This window comes from Hylaeus volcanicus, chromosome 2, assembly GCF_026283585.1.
Source record: "Hylaeus volcanicus isolate JK05 chromosome 2, UHH_iyHylVolc1.0_haploid, whole genome shotgun sequence".
Lineage (NCBI taxonomy): Eukaryota > Metazoa > Arthropoda > Insecta > Hymenoptera > Colletidae > Hylaeus > Hylaeus volcanicus.
The window spans coordinates 19,369,064-19,386,817 of record NC_071977.1 but is presented as its reverse complement, the minus strand read 5'-3'; the positions used below and the strand labels follow the sequence as shown (position 1 = coordinate 19,386,817).

The 17,754-nt window shown below is 31.7% G+C and overlaps 2 protein-coding genes across 3 annotated transcripts in view; one reads left to right on the top strand and one right to left on the bottom strand.

Moving 5' to 3' along the window:
• Positions 1–9,782, top strand: part of LOC128872223 (uncharacterized) — a 33,048-nt gene extending 23,266 nt beyond the window's left edge. Inside the window, exons 3-6 of the mRNA XM_054114678.1 lie at positions 1,474–1,606; positions 5,803–5,947; positions 6,011–6,180; positions 7,893–9,782. Coding sequence (XP_053970653.1) covers positions 1,474–1,606; positions 5,803–5,947; positions 6,011–6,180; positions 7,893–8,678 — 1,234 coding nt within the window. The 3' untranslated portion in view covers positions 8,679–9,782. The remainder of the gene's footprint in view (positions 1–1,473; positions 1,607–5,802; positions 5,948–6,010; positions 6,181–7,892) is intronic.
• Positions 9,783–9,937: 155 nt separating this feature from the next.
• On the bottom strand, positions 9,938–12,642 carry LOC128872225 (MAPK regulated corepressor interacting protein 2-like). 2 transcript variants are annotated; one of them, XM_054114682.1, is made up of 5 exons: positions 12,422–12,642; positions 12,159–12,291; positions 11,293–11,405; positions 11,081–11,206; positions 9,938–11,000 (listed from the first exon to the last, which is right to left on the bottom strand). In XM_054114682.1, the coding sequence occupies exons 2-5, from the start codon at positions 12,248–12,250 to the stop codon at positions 10,924–10,926; spliced, it is 408 nt and encodes a 135-aa protein (XP_053970657.1). In that variant the 5' UTR covers positions 12,251–12,291; positions 12,422–12,642; the 3' UTR covers positions 9,938–10,923. The 2 variants fall into 2 exon arrangements, with proteins under 2 accessions (XP_053970657.1, XP_053970656.1); XM_054114681.1 differs by lacking the exon at positions 12,159–12,291 and having other exon boundaries at positions 12,422–12,632.
• Positions 12,643–17,754: the final 5,112 nt, after the last annotated feature.

Below are 17,754 nucleotides of genomic sequence, written 5' to 3'. Positions count from 1 at the left end.
TATATGTGTACTTCACACAGTATACCCCGCTTGTACATTTTCTTATAGGACAGATTTATCAACTTGATGATACATCTTTTGATTGTACGTTTCAGTATCTTTTTTTCATTTCTATTGACAAATTTTATATAACGACTTTATTGGCCATATTAAAAATAAAAATAAAATATGAGTGCAAGACTTGCTTCGAAACAGAGTGAAACACCAATTTTAAGGAACGAAAGAGTTGTACAAACTGACTCAGCTAATCATTCTAAATAAGATTGCTTTGTACAATACAGGGCGTTCCAAAAATGTTATAACTTCTTGAAAGGGGTGGTTCAGGGGGTGATTTGTTTTATTCTATTTATTACTTATACTTTTATTTATTTCATGAATTAAATAGATATTTTCTTTATACTTTAGGTAAGAGGAATTATTACAGTTACTTTAAAAAGCATTTAGCCTAATTTAAATATTATTTACAATTTTATCATTTTTGTAAAACAATATCTACATATTTTTTTAATAAATTTCTTTTAAATAAAACTGATAAACTCTTGGCCACTATAAAAACATTTTATAAATAATGCAGTAGTTACTTTAAATTTATGAAATTGGTGAAACACTCTGCGCGAAATTTTTTGCAGTATTAATAAGCAATGATACATGACATCAACAATTCATCGACAGACATCTTCAACAAAAAATATAGAAAAACAATCGAAGGGACGTGTGTTCGTTTAAAACAATGAATGCACTGAATAATTCAGACTTCGTTTTAAATGAAATTGATTAATATACCATATTACATATAGCTTGGCGAAATTTATTGGAATTGGGAATTTATTGCGATCCTATGGAAAATAAATATCGCTAGACATTCAAAAATTCATGACAATAAAATTCAAGCTGCATAAATATATTCCAGAATTTAAAAGTGCATCTAACAATGAGTGAAGAAAAATCAAGAAAATTGACGAATAAATAATTACTTCTCCTTAGTAATTTTGTAAAAATTCAGTCGAACAAATTTTATTTAGAATATTAGTAGTAGAATATATTGTACCCTACATTACACTATTATGAAACTACAGTAATATTGATCAATTTCGTCTTTCCTAAAGATCATTAACTTTATTTCTAAATGTCAAATTAAAGAAATTGTTTAATCAGAGTGTTGCCCTCAATTATAAAAAGAATATCTGTCTTATTCTTGAAGCAGATCAGCTTTGTTCCTAAACGACAAGTTAAAGGGACTATTTTAACCAGAATGTGCTCATAATCATTAAGAAGATGAAATTGTTTATCCTTAACTTTTTTCAATTTTGTATATTCCGTGCAATGGAATATCGTAAATTGTAAAATATATAAAATGTAAAGTAAAATTTGGAGAATGAAATTCATTCAGGATTTATCGATCAAGAGTGTCACTTGCTATGTTTCTTTTTATCGAATTAATCATCGTTTGCAGATTAATTGCTTTGCTTCCAGCAACAAAACTGAATGTAGCAACGCAGTGGCTTTGGTTAAACGGGAATGCGAGGACATTTTGAAAATGACACGCGAAACTACAGAGAAACAGTTTCACGAACTACTCGAGCTGTACAACAAAACTAAAGAGAAGGTATACTATAAGCTTTATTAAAATTTGTATTCCAATGGTCGCGAATATAACGGAAGTACCTTACACAAAGTCACTCGACATTACCATTTCAAACTACATTTACTATAATATCTGCAGAAAAATGTTAGGTACCTGTTAATACAATAATACGAACGAAATGAACAATACATGATACAAATTAGGATGCAAAATATGAACATTTAAAATCTAATCTCGTAATACATTAAATTTCATGATATAAAATGACTCTAAGAACATCAGAAATATATCCAGGATGCAAAAGAAATTGCTATTACAATGTAGGCTATATATAAAATTAACATTAACCGTTTAACAATTCATTAAACTCACAAAGTATATTGAATAAATTGCTACTTTTTCTTATGTTCAAAATTACTATACTGCAAATGCTTCGTCAAATTACTTAATTAAATATATGTTTGATGCGTGTTTTTGTTTTGATAGTATATGGAAGAAAACCGTTATTAACAATAATATAACAGTACGCTATACTTTACATACGACATAAATATAAATGATAAATAACCCATTGTGTATATTATACTGTATTTTCATTCAAAGAACAAAGAAGAACGCCCTTAATATCTCTGTTTCTATATTGCCTCATTATTCTCGATGGAGATAAAACTTCTTCGTCGCAAGATCTCTAAAGTTGAAACTTTCATCTTGTATTACGACAAACAGATGGAAGAACAAAGAATATTCGAATTTCCTTTGGTAGCTCGGACAGTGGTTCAAAAAGTATCAGATGCAATAGCGATGCTACATGCATCGTAAACCAACATCAAAGCGCTTTTTTTAATTGATATGCATTCACTCTGACGTTGTAGCCAGCTTTTTTTACAGACACTGGATTGAAAAAAGTCCGTCCTTTGAAACTTCGCCTTTCTGACACGCGAAATCGAACTTGTTACCTTTCCGTTGCCTTTTGAATATTCAACGTCCGAGCAATCCCAAACGGTCCCAGATGTACGGCCCTCTACGTTCCCAAACCGCGAATTTTATTCTTGCTTCCTTCCCATAAATGGTCGCCACTCTATTGTTAAATCCAGTGAAAATCCATTTCTATTCCACAGAATGACTGGTCCTTTTGGACAAATTCTATCGATGTATTCTACGAGTAAAAGATATAAAAAAGAAATACTTCACGTCAACGTCGACGAACAACGACATTGTTTTAGTGATACAGCACTATATTATGCATCCAAAATATTCATTATGATATGAAAATGCGAAAATGTATGTAGAAGTTTGTAGATACTTCGATAAAAAAATCTATATTTGCATTTCATAGACAAATTTGCTTTTGTCAAGCAACTTGTACAAGTGTCTTTAATGAGAACATTCGTACGAGGAAGGGAATTCTGTTGGCAAGAATTTCGAGCCACTATAGAATGAGTTTTCTTTGTAGTCGAGTGTATGTCAGTCATACGTCTTTTGCAGTTTCTGGAGGGTGTATGACACGCCTACCTTTATTCCTCGTAGAGAAAAGGGAAAACAAGAAGGGATCACGTAGTTGTAGTTATCAAGAATTAATTGGTGGTCTTTAAAACTGTTTCTGAATGAATAATTCAAACATTTCAAAATGTTGCAACTCTCTCTAGAAACAGTATTTAAGAATAAGAATCATTTGTAACAATAAGGATCAATTACTTTATACAATTTTTTCTTTTGATTACATAATAAATTTAATTTTTTATTAATTCAAAGTATTAAAATTTTCTCCAGAAACAGTTTCTTTATTTTTGCTCTATACAAGTAAACAATTTTTTACATTCTATACAATTCGTCCTCTTAATTTTGAACTTGGTCAAATTTTCTCCATCACATAGTAAATTGAATTTTACCCCGATTAATTTAATATTATATTAATTGCTACGTTTACACCAATTCTCAAGACAAGTACTTGATCGATACTACCAAATCGTCGCACAAAGTTCTCTATTAATAAAAAAATAATTAATAAATGCCACCACTATAAACCTCCATTCCACACAACGTTTCGTATCAGGGGAAAATATTTCTTTTAGTCCGTTAATCCAGCAACATTCCTCACCACACTATTCAATTAAGTTCGCGTTATGTTTCATGCAGATCGATAGGTTTCTTTCTCGCGTAACACCTAGCGCTGTGTTTCACGAGCGCGTGATTAATAGTAAAAGTGTCCCACTAATCCCCGAACTTTTCCCTTCAGCTATTCTCTTTTCCTCGTATCGATCTCTCTTTTTGTTCTTTCCGTGACGCGTTGCTCGCGGCAATTTTCTACCACGGGACGCCATGAACTGAACGCGGCTCGTATAAAACGAAGTTAACGCCAAAGTTTTACGACCGGCCGCATTAACGAGTCCCAGATCTGCCACGGACACATCCACTGGACGTAGTATCACCATCATTTTAGATGAGATGCAAACCCTGTATCGAGGGAGGAACGTGGGGTTGAGATGTAGAGGCTCTTAAAACGTTAATTGTTTACTGCTTAGCTTCACCAAGCCATAAAGGCGTTCAGTTGAGAGCTATTCCAGTTGTTTAACGGGGTAAATTACTGTTTCAGCACATTATCTTGGCGCTTTAAATGACTAACGCGTGTTTCAATGTAATATTTATTTATGATTTTCACGTGTAGCAAGATGTCTGGTGGAAATTTAATTTATCGAGTGACCAGTGTAATTTAGGAATTTTTCATTAAAAATGTAGATTTTCCACGAATTTTTAAAACCTCCATTGATGAAATAGATTATTAAATAAAATATCTTCAGATTGTCTAACAAGAGAATTTACTTTGTTGACGATGATAGCAAATTTAATTTTCCTTGGAATTTCTTCTATCCTGATATCATCCTCTTCAGAATTAATTAATTATACATTCTCTGCTTGCACTATAATTTGCATTAGAGTATAAACACCATGTTTCCAATTAATTTGCAATTTGCATCATAGTATAAACGCGATGTCTATAATTAAATAATCCTGAAGAAGGTCCGATGTGGGGACGAAGCCTCAAATAAATACTAAATATATTCAGGAAAGAAGAATATCTGAATAATTACTTCCATAGGTAATTACTTATTATTTGAAGTTTCAAATAATAGAAGAAATAATTTAAAAAAAAAATCTAATAAATAAATAATTCTTTACTTATTTAATGGTTACCCAACAGCTGTTTTCATCTTTTAAGCAATTTACCTGCTTACTGATATTATTTCATTACAATTAAAAGAATAATTCATACAAAACACCAACCGACCTCAAGATATAATGTACATCATCAAACTTTGTACAAATCACAGAAATAAATACATCACAGGAGTACAACTTCTGGTACGACTATATTAAATGGTACTATGACGTTGCTATTCGACTATGATTGCAACTCGAAGTACGACTCGTAGTAGAATAAATCTTCATGTCTATGGCCGCTATAAGTCTCGTGTCGTTTTAAAATATTGTTCGTAGGAGCCATAGCCATAACAGTTTATTCTACGATGAATCGTATTGTCGATGTCTCGAAACGTATTTATTTTCCAGTTTAATTTTCTGGAAAGGTATCATGAAACGTGTTGGTATCTTGTAAGTACTTATGAGACTCTAAAATCGATAGAAATGTTTAAAAAAAAAATTTAAAAAGAGATATAGAATATACTAAAAGAACACAGAATATTCTTAGCGATTACTGAAACATTTAAATTTAAATATTTAAACATTTTCTCTAAACTTTTACTATAACGAATTCAAAGGAATCCTACAATACATTAAAATACCATAAATAATAGCAAATATAAATTATTCAAAACTTTTTCGACCTGATATCATATTTAAAATGAATTAAAGTTATAAAAATTAATGTTCACAAGTACAGAGTGTCATCACCTATATAATGTTCCTTCACATTTTTATAGTGTTTATGTTGAAATTATTAGGTTGTCCCGAAAGTTTCTTTCGCGAGTTGCACTCAAGTATTTTACGTGGTCGTGTTTATATAAATAGACAATCTAATTTCATATATATTCATGTCGTAATAGTAATGGAGCAAAATGAATCGTGCACAATTCAGTAATGTAACATAAAACATAAACTATTGTGCATGTATTACTTATTAATAAAGCGAAAGAAACTTTTGGGACAACCTAATACTAACAATTTAAATACCCAAGAATAAAATTCAATTGTTTTAATAGGCAACTCGATTAGAGGAAGAGATAGAAGCGTATCAAATCTCTCAGCGTGAGCACGAAAACCGAAGTTTCGAGCTGGCAAATCTACTTGAAACTTTAAAACGTTTTGACGTAGATGTCGACGCGCTCTGTCAACTCGTGGCAGAAGGTAAGTATTACCCACCACTGTGAAGATTCCTTCACATAAGTCTTATGTTTCCACTTGGAGTAGCTCTGAAGAACTTGACCGAACCAGGAAACTTATTCGAGAATGGCATGAAGAATCTGAGGCAGCTCACTTGGATCGCGAAAGACAAAAAGGATGAATCGGAACTTACATTATTAAGGGAACAAAATTCCGTTCTGAAAGAAGTGGTAAAGAATCTTAAAAGGAAGGTTAGCGTATTTGACTTTTGTTTAAAAGAGAAATTCTAGGCAAAGGTATTTACTATTGGTTATATCCAAAAAAGTCGAATTGTTACTTGGTACAAAATAGTTATAACATGGATCCTCTGTGTATTCTTATTAAAGTCGTTCCTACCATTTATATTTATAGTCCTTTTCAATTTAACAAATTGTTTAAGCATCATACAAAAAAGAAATTGCATATCGCGAGAAATGTTACATAAAATCATTTTTGAGAGTACACTTTATTTTAAATTCAAAATACAAGGTTTTCTACAAAGAGCTCTCTAAATTTTAATTCCAAAACAAAACTCTGAAGTTCGTTCTGAAAAATCCTGTATGGAAAAAAGAGTATTTTGATGAAGTTATTTGAATTAATCTGAAATGTGATTGCAAATATCCTTATGTCTTAAATTATTTCATAAATATAAATGGTCAAAAGTTCTTGCATTTTTATGACTATTTTATATTTTTTATAATCACAGAAATTGAAACAAATGAATATATTACAAAACCTATGAATAACCTGTTCAAGGTATCAGTGCTTGCTCAGAGTTTGTAATTAATCGTATAATTTTCCTCGTATATTGTACACGGAAATAGTTGGCCCTACAAATAAAAAAGAGAAAATGTTGAACGAAATTCAAAGTATTTGACTCGCATGGGTTCAATGTTCAAACTTTCACGTTAATTACTACGTAATTATTACCTCAGATATTGGATCTCACGTGTTAGGGAAACTACCGTTTTTCGATATTCCGTCCCATTTTCTAATATTCTATTAAACACCTTTTTTTATTGCTATTGCATACAGTAAAAGTAGACTGTCAGAATATAATGCAAACGCTACTTCAAAAACGTTTTGTCAATATTCAGGAGGAATATATTTAGAGCACCATGAGAAGACGTTACACATAACAATTGTATGGAATTGGTTTTATTGCATATTGTAATTAAAAACGACAGTATAACACGATAAATTTTAAGATATGAACGGAATCATAGATGTGAAGGTTTATGAATACATTTGTGGCGTTATTATTGAAAATACGAGCCACGAAATTATATTATCAAAGAATTACGCCTCCTACTAGCGTGCACTAAAATCCCTCTTAACGTATAAATTTTACGACGCACCACTTACTGGATGCATAGTCGTAAATAGACAAGTCCACCCCGCCAAAAAACGCAATAACGTTATAGTTTTATCGAAATTGATATTGCGCACGCGGTCGGTTATGTTTACAGTTGCCTACAGTATTTATTTACTTTCTTCCCTAGAACAGGATTTTGAAAACTTTACTTGCTCTATGCACGTTTGATAAAAGAGTAAGAACTAAATTAATATCTCTGAAAAGTTAGTAATATATATTATTTAAGCAAATAAGAAAAATATTATAGTTTGTTAGACAAATGGTAAAATATTTTTGTTTGATATTTTACATACTAAGGGATTTATTTAAAAAAATGGCAAAGATATTTGTTAAAGAAGATGTTATTTAATTTATATATGAGAAGAAACATTGAGATTGACAGACAGAAGAACGAACAAAAATACTGAAAACATATTCTTTAATTTCGATTGAATAAACTCAAAGATATTGATAATTTTTGGAAAAATCCAATCATAGATATACCTTTATAAATACCCATATAGATTTAATAATATCATTACAAATTGTTCTATAACATTTATCAAAATGTTTCAGGCGCAGCAACGACTGCGCAGCGAAATTCTCGAGCGGGAGAAAAAAGAACGGAATGGTTTCGCTTCTCGAGAAACAAAAACTATTAATGACGATTTACTGGAAAACTGTGTTCCGACTCTTAATAACTCGATCGACACCGTAACACAGGAAAATCATAACAATGTCATCGAAAAACAGGATGCATGTAACGACGACGAAACAATTCAAATTGTCACACGCGCGAAGAATAATCGAAGGAAGGAATTCGATAGTGAGGACAAGATAATCGATAAATGTGGAAGGGTAATATGTATCGAATCGCACTCTAACGGATTATTCTATGAGGAGTACATCTTCAAATTGTCGGTTAATCGTGAAATCAAACTTAAATATCCAGTTTTATTAAATAATAACGAAACAGTGGTGAAAATGGAATTTGTGGACGACGAGGCCGAATACGAGGGAGCACCACTGGACAGGATCCTGATATTTTTCAAAAATATACATGTATCGGTGAACGTTAAACAAACCGGCGTACCCTGTGGAACTCAAACGACGAGAATGAAAACTTCAAGTAACGTGGCACAAACGACATTAACTGGAATAAATTCATTTTCTCGTTTAAACGTTGGAGTTGGGGTGAGTAAACAAATTTTTGACGTTTTCTTTTGTTTTCCTCGTTTGAAAACTAATCTATTCGCGAAGAACAGACTAATAGAATGTTCGATTGACTTTCATGAAGCATCGAAAAATTATTCTTCAAAGATCAATTCAAATGGCGAAACTTTCTTCTCGTCTTTTGCTTGAAAACTTTGCTTATTATTATTATTAATTAAAAATTTCGATTATCAATCGTGGTCACTTCTGAGCTACAGTAGAGATGGGCCAATTTGAATCGAATTATATATAACGGATAAAATCAATGAATAAACGGTTATTTATCTTGAACTTGATATTTGTAATTATTATCAAAATAAATATTTTACCTACCTCTGGGACAGTAATATTGCAAAAACTCCAGTACCATTTTTAAAATAAAAATAAAAAAACTTGAGTAGAAATTAAATTTATTCTTGCAAGGCTGTTTATTAATAGTTCATAAATATGATTTTTTCTTGCAATTTATCATTATGTTTCTGAACAGAAAAGTAGTTTATAAATGTAGCAATGTAAATGTAAAGTAAAAATCCAATCTACAACTTCTTTTAACTGGTTGAGGCCTTGTGGTAAAGATGGACAAAATGCTTACTAGACACAAATTTTGAATAACAAATAAAAAATAAATACCTTTTGGTCTGTTATTTGTTACAAACAAATTATGTCATAAATAGATAAAAGCTTATCCGAATAATTGTATTTGTATAAATGTTGCAAATGAATTGCTATAGTTTCTATTCGTTGTTTGTTATTCGAATTAAATTTTGCCCACCTCTGGCCCGTAAGGCTCACGCCTTAACTTGTCCCTGCTTGTGACTATTGATACAAATACATTGGCTCTGCCAAACACAATTCTTTATATACTTGTATTTTGTACAGTACCATTGCAAAACGTACATTGATTTCACTAGAATGGTCGGTACAAAATGTAGACTTTGATTTGTTGAATCAAACAGATGCTTAATAGCGAAAAACGTGCAATAGAGAGAAGTCTATCTAATTTGGAAGATATTGTCAAGACTCTAAAATGCAATGCATTAGATCAAGCTCGAGCCATGATTAGTAAGAAATCACAGTTCCTTGAAAGTGGTGAATTCCTTGAATGTGTAAGGTTACTGAGTCGATAACTGTGCATTGCAATGTCTACCATTTTCTGAAGTGCATGAATATATATGTATAATATTACAATATTTGTAACACATAACAGTATCGAACTAGATTTGTCGTTATAATCGTAATAATACTCTTGCTATTTACTTGTACATAAAAAAATACCGCTAGGAGCAATTGGTATAGACGACCATGTATTTAAAAAGACATTAGTCATTATTGTTTATCATTAAAAATGTTATCAGATGAATCTTATAGGATAGCTATACACGCAGAGATGTACATTATTTACGTATATATATAGGTGTACATAGTCATATATTTGATCGTATTTAAAATCTTAATAATTATCACACTATTCTGAGTAAGAATTGAACATTTTTTTGTTTTTGTCAAATATAGAGGTGCAAACTACTATTATCTTCTCATACATCAGTAAATTTTCTTCTAAACAATCTTAAAACACACTTATTTCGTTAAATTGAAGTGCGTTCTCATTATAGACGTGTGAGTGGAAAATTTATTAAAAATGTGAAATGCAATGCGTGGAAAAATACATATATGTGTAAACTTTAAAAGGTAAATCCTTCAGTTCATCCGTCATATAATCCTTTAGATCGAGGTATATAGAATTAGTGTACAATTCGTCTACTTTCGATTCTGCATTCTGTATCCAAGTTTTAATTACAAAGAGATAAAAAGACGAATAATTATTCTACGTTTCTCTTTAAGTAACAATCAAAGTTTGATTTGTAATAAACTATCTCTTAGAATTACACTTACTTCTTTTGGCAAATAAAATAAATAGTTTCAGCATGCTCTATATATCTTAATTATTTATGCGTTGATTCTCAAATCTTAGAAAGACAATATCAGAAACAGGCAAAGGCTTAGATTCAATCTTTGTGTAAAATACTTTTAAAAAACACGATGTTTAAAAAGGTCCAGGAAAAGGCGATATTACGTTAAAATACGATAAAAGGTTGGAGGAATGTTATTACATACTAATACATATGCTTTCGTAACCCTGCTCTTTCCCATTCTTTTTCTGCCATCTTCTTTGTTTCTTTGCTAATATCCTACCTTTGTTATAAAAAAGATTCAAAACTGATTGCTAGATACTTATTTATACCTATGCTATCCTCCTCTCATCACTTACTTTTGAGTATACAATAAATTGTTTCTAGAAAAGGAAAGAATTTTTTCGGCAGCACTGAATTTATCTTTTCTGTTTCTTATGTCTGTTTGAGAATGTTCGATTATAGTCGATGTGGTGGGCCTGGCACTAGGAGTTTGCATTCCTAGTAATACTTTGAACGACACGTTGTCCCCACCAGGCTTCAAGATTGAATGGCTCAAAATCTGTAAGTGTAACAGAAATATTAATAATCTTCAATTAGAATATGTTCTAAGACGGAACAAATAATACAACAGTGATTTACCTTTCAACTGTGGATTTGGTTCTCGTTCTTGATAATATGTGACAGATGCACCATTCCTATAATTTGAAGAATTACTGTGTGGTTGATTGTGACACATATCCAGCTCTCTAGATACTGTATTCCAGGCTGTAACAATGATAGCTTAATATAAAACATGTTCCACTTGAAGAAATTTAATTTCTACAGATTAAAAACTGCTAATTTGTACTCACAATCACAAATGTATTTAATTAGATCAAAGTGTTGAGCTAATGTTTCAGGTTGATGTCGTGGTGGAATCGAGGATGGTCTCTTTCCATTCATCGCCGTCATTTGTGATCTACCGCTACAAATAAAACATACAAATAAAATCACTAAAATATGTGTATACATATTCAAACTGCAATTAATATTTAATATGTTTACCATATTAAAAGCGACGACAGTTAACTAATGTAACATAACATAGTTCGTTGGATCTATTTTAAGATTTAACGATCTTTTATGACAATTAAAATAACCATAATTACGAGATACATATTCAACGATAAATTAAGTACGTTGACATTTCGCGTAATTAGTTAAATATTAATCTTGAAAGGTTAATGGATGTGTATAGCATTCGAACTCGAGATTCAAAACAAAAATATTTATTATAATTTGTTGACATATGTTAACATAATTCTTAGAATCCCTGTAGCAGAAGAGAATGGACGCCATTTGATCAAAACCGTAACTGAATCATAACCTTTCTTTTTGCAGATTAACGTTACATTTAACGTACATAACAAAATAATAAATTATAAGTGCGTTGGAACAAAACTGTAACTAGAAGAAAGTCCACATATTTATACTAATTAATTAATAAATTAATCAATTAGTTCGTACTACCCAAGGGTCTCTATGCGTTTGGTTAGAAGCCACGTATATTATATATAGAATACGTGATTGACGTATATTACAGGAACATTTTTATTTGACGAAAGCAAGAAAACGCAGCATTGCAAAATTACTGTTGGATGCGTGAAGCGTGTGGTACGATTAGAAAATGCGTCAAGTGTCAAGAAAAATGCGAAACAATTAATACTATAGAGCCTACTTTCGAAGAGAAAACGGTGAAAAAGATGGCGGTTCCTGCATGACAGTTAAAGCGCTGCTTTTTGGTTCCCGCCTGTTCCTTCCTCCATCCATTGAATACTGTTGCTTCTGTAATTCTCACGGCAACGGAACGACTGGCAACGTGCCAAAAGTAAACACGAGATTTCGTAGGGGGAGAACAATTTCACGCACGACGAAGATCAGAAAGAAACGGATTGAACGCAGAGACGCGGGAATGTAGAGTGCAACTTTCATGATAAATACCTCATTTTCACCGTTCTTCGTTGAACCACTTCGCCACCGGTCCACCGTCGAGACTGCAGCTTCGCGATGCAATTTTGTACTATATTTATACGAAGAGGCGCGCAAGTGTACCGTGGGAAATAAAAGCCGCGAACCTGTGACAAGACAGAGCGTTTGTTTCCCACAACAGCTGCAGGAAGCTTTTCCCAAGAAGAACTGTCAACAATAATGACTTGAACATAAGGCTCGGACGGTAATGTTGGAAAACAATGACGACAGTTCCGTAGGTATTCGTTTCGATATCTTGTTGAAGAGTTTCGACGCATGGTGGCGTATCTTCACCGTTCTTGCGGTAGCCACCGGGCACATAGCCACCATTTTGTGTTAAGTAAGGGAGCGTAATTCAAAATGTCACAGAAGCATTGAACGAAGTATGCGCTGTTTATAGTGAATGTAGTGTATATGAAAGAACTGTGTGGAAGTGGTTTGCGAGGTTTAAAGTGACTCCACTACTGATGATGATCATACAAGTTACTAATCAAAAATACCCATGCTTGTTTGTGTAAACCATTATTCAGAACTACTAAATATGTTACACCTCCTCGCCCCTCTTTTCCCCATATTCACCAGACAATGCAAACGAGGCATTTAGGATAATAAAGGTTTATTGGCATGAATTTATTCGTATTTATAAATATATAATTCCTCCTTGAAGCTTTCTTTGTAAACGATTAGATTAGATGAATATTCAGTACTATACATATGGTGAATTTTAAATCACTATCACTATTTTTAAAGGTAAATTATAATACGAAAACATTGATTCTTCACGAGTAGTTCAGTTTATGAAAATCAAATTTTCATTGAATGATACGTCTTCCTTTGGTTGATAAATTAGGTACTTGATGGACCAAATGATACCCCTAAATCTTACTCATTTAGAAAAAACTCCCCGGCGCACAGTGGAGCGACGCTGTATAAATGTTGGACATTAAGGCAAAAAATAAACATACAAATTTTAAAACCTTAATACATTTTAATGTATGTTTAAACCTGTGACAATTATGTTTCATAGTATTATTACGTTTTGCTTCACTATTTACCTCATGACATCTGAAATTAGTTACGTTGATCTATTTATCTTTTCTGTAATTTACATTGTAATTCTTGTATTATATGACTTTACCAAAAGAATGTGTGCAATATCTATTGTTGGGATTGTGATAATTCTAAAATAATCAGAAAGATGATTTAAATGTACAACAGAACTTTGTTACATTTAATTATAGAGGTTATAAATGTTTCTTAAATTTTGACAAAGAAGCAACTAAAAGCAAAAACTACGTAAACGGCTACAGCCTACATACTTCCTAAAAACAAATGGTGCAAAGTTTTGTCTGGGCGAATTTAGGCGATTTTTATAATTGAATAAAACATTTATAACGTCTACAATCAAATATAACAAAGTTCTGTTGTACATTTAAATCATCTTTCTGTTTATTTTAGAATTATTACGATCCCAACATTAGATATTGCACACATTCTTTTGGTAAAGTCATATAATGCAAGAATTACAATGTAAATTAAAGAAAAGATAAATAGATCAACGTAACTAATTTCAGATGTCATGAGATAAATAGTGAAGCAAAACGTAATAATACTATGAAACATAATTGTCAAAGGTTTAAAGATTCATTAAAATGTATTTAGGTTTTAAAATTTGTATGTTTATTTTTTGCCTCAATGTCCAACATTTATATAGTGTCGTCCCACTGTACGGCGTCATCTACAATGCGTACTTTCAGGAACTCTTTGTTGGTTCAGGAACTACTAAATCTTCTCGAGTAACAACAATCATTTTGGATAGTTTATCTGACAATTATTACAAAATTTCTACGTATATTCTCAGTAACTAAAAATATCTAAGCTGCATCCATTTCCATAGTTTTGCGTTAAAATTGATGGGAGTTCGCTAATTTTAGCAATGTAGGAGTAAATTGAACTAGGAATGTTTCGGCAAGGTGTTAGAGTACATGAATTGAAACTAAGAATATTTTCGAAGTTACAACTACCGTAGTGTAACTTCCTAAGATTTTCCAAGTCCCATCTATTCTCATACCCTACTCCACTATTATACCTATTCTAACGGGGGATTAGCACACAATACTTTGACGATTAGTATTTGTTTCCTTGTATTATAGTTTAGGGAATTATTAGGTATCATTAGATTTGATTCTGAATTACTTTCTTCCAACTTTTTCTTTGCAAATATTTTGCTCGATTAAACAGAATAATTTATTCGAAATCGTTAGTTTTCGAAGTTATTATTCAGTATCGTTTAAAGAGTACTATTTTTTACAAATAAGAATTATAATCAAGTAAAAGAGAATATAACGTCAACAAGTCTGTCTGATTTACCAATAAATTATTTTATATTAATTTATACATTATTAAGTATTAATGAATCTGTATGTATAAATTTGGATGGAAATGTGTAATCACTAATTAGGTAAAGGATGATTACATGTTTGTTTAATAATTAACTCGAGGTAATTTTTCAGATAGTAAAATTAGGTCGATCGATTAAAATTCATAAAAAAGAGGAATAAAATTTTAACAAAATTACACGGTTCGAGAGAAGTCCGCTTTCGTGTGTCATTCATTTAAAAGATGCATCCATTGATAATGAAAATGACCCCTATTTGCGGTGCAGATATAATCGAGAAGTCACGAAAATGCTGACTTCTAGAATAATACGAGCAGCTAATGATACGTCGCATTGGAAACATTGGAAATTTAAAATTTTATCTAAAATTATATGCGTATAATTTGTTACATTACCACTGTAAGGTCGTGCAATACAGAATGTTCTAGTAGTATAAAAAAACAGGTCACCATAATATTTCTACTATTTCGTCTAGTTTTTTGATAATAGAATTCTATGAAATGCACATTGAGAATATTTATCCTGAAATGAATAATTGTTGAGTTACTCGTAAAAGCTGATAAAGTGAAAGATTTATTCGGTACATTTAAGTACAAAGTTAGGAAAAAGGCAGTAAATAGGGTAACGATAACGAACAGCAGAAAACATGTAAAGTACACCTTCCAGGCATCTAGATGTATACGCATAAGAAAGTTTTGAGCCACGTCAACCTGATATCTTGGGCAGCTTTAGCTGACCTTAAATAGCCTAGAATAAGCGTCGATTTAGGGTGAGAACTGTGTAAGGTAATAAGTACAATTTGCTTACAAACAACTTTGAAATAGAAGTTTCTGTAAGTATCGCGCTACTGTATTCTGTGAGCTGCAAAGTTTTGATCGAGAATAATTAATTAGCTTCAGAAGAATATATTTATATCTATGTGGGGAGGATCCATTCATAAAACACATAAAAATAGGATACATAATGTAAAGTATCTTCAGAGGTACGATTTTTGCAACTTTAATTCAGAAATCAGTATTCGCTCAAAATTGAGTGGATATATGCTAATTTGAGTTAATTGCAAAATACAAATTTTGAAGAGAAAATTTTGAACGTTATTTAATTTAATTTCCATATGACTTTCGAACCATATTTTGGCAATTCTTTTCAAGGACAGTACTAAAATAATGACAATAATATAGAACGTAAGAAAATATTCGCAAACAATAATATAGAAAAATGAATGAAAAACGGAAGGGAATAATGTAAACAAGGAGAACTGTATTTAAGATGTATGGAGAACGTTGTATTTATTAAAACAAAGGAAATGAAAAGCACAGAAAAAGAAAAAGAAATGAAGAGGTAAAAGAGGAAAAATGAAAAGTATAATAGAAAAACACAAGGGACTTACCATTTCATTACAATTGAAAGAAGAGTTGAGAATCTTAGTGGTGAGAGTAAAAGAATAAAATAAAAATTTAATTTGCACAGCTTTCGTGTTGGGAGTGTGAAAATATGACGCACTTCAGTTCTTTTGCTTTATTTTTTTATTTACAACAGTAAGCCTCCCAGGTCACCAAAATATAGGTCAGACGAGGAATAATAAATCTTGTGTACAAACCAAACAGAGATCTTTCGGTCGTGGATTCTATTTTCAGCAAATGCCTCGCAAAACGCGATTAGCTCTTAAAGCATTTATCTAAAATGCTCGAGACGTCCGTTATCTCAGTCATTATTCGTTAAATTATTCGATTGCGTGCGGAGTTTTATTTGACAGTGCTATAACGTGGCTCTGATATATCCATATATCTCTGGCACCATCGCCGCGACTTCAGTCGGTACATTTCACTTTCAGTTAACCGCAACCCTGCTGATATATTTCTGCAACCCCTGACGTTCAACACGATTCCGAAGGGTTGCTGTCAACCATCGTGATTGCATCGTGGGAGATAGGCAAACTATGCAGGGTAGAGAAACTATGCAGGCCACGTCTTAGACGATACCATGCAGATAGGCTCGATAATTGTTGGGATATTGTTATCATTCAGCCAAGATTATTCGCGAACATTCATGGCGAATTCATGGTTCAACGAATATACGGGATTTTCCAACGGGCTAGGTTTTAGTTTTTTAATTATAAAATACCCCTATGAGCATAATCGTGATGGATGCTTAAACATGATTTTTTTATGTTTAATCAAAGAACAAAATTCTCATGTCTCATTCAGAAAACTCTTTGCAAATATCACATCATTTTATAGTATATACATAAACATAGTCATGCTAGTTCAAAGTGCAAAGAGTTTATCAGAGCTTATCATATTCAATAGTTTTGGTAAACAATTATTTACAATCTATAAATGAACACTAGACAAGTTCTTGTTCTATAAATTATCTATCGAAATTCTCAATTTTTATATTTTAAAAGGTCGAAAGGTTTATAATTTGTTTGTTTTCGAGACTACAAGTTTTTTGTCCTTATCTATTCGTATATTCATTCGTTTACTAGTTATTGAAATCAGTTTGTGCAAGGTAGTTGCTATTCTTCAGTTAAAAATGAACATAAAAAATTAATTATGTATTTCAAAGAAGGATGGCGTTTTCGTAGATAATTAGCATTACTTGTCGTGAATAGTATTATTCGAACAAAAAACCACCCTGATAAATGAAGAAATTGCAAAGGTCTGAGTTCGTTACAATCATATAAATTCTATCGGTGGAGAATTTTAATGCTTTCATATCGAACTTTACTTCCAACTTTCTTGCCTTTTTCGCGACGGTAAAAGCGAAATAAAGGAACCTAGTTGTACAGCGATAAAAGCTTAATTTCCTCGGTGTTACACACTTTTCAAAATATAACTCTGTCGCCCTAGGAAGAAGGAAATTATACTCTTCGAGTTGGTAATTAGTTTAAATTAAAAGTTTCTTT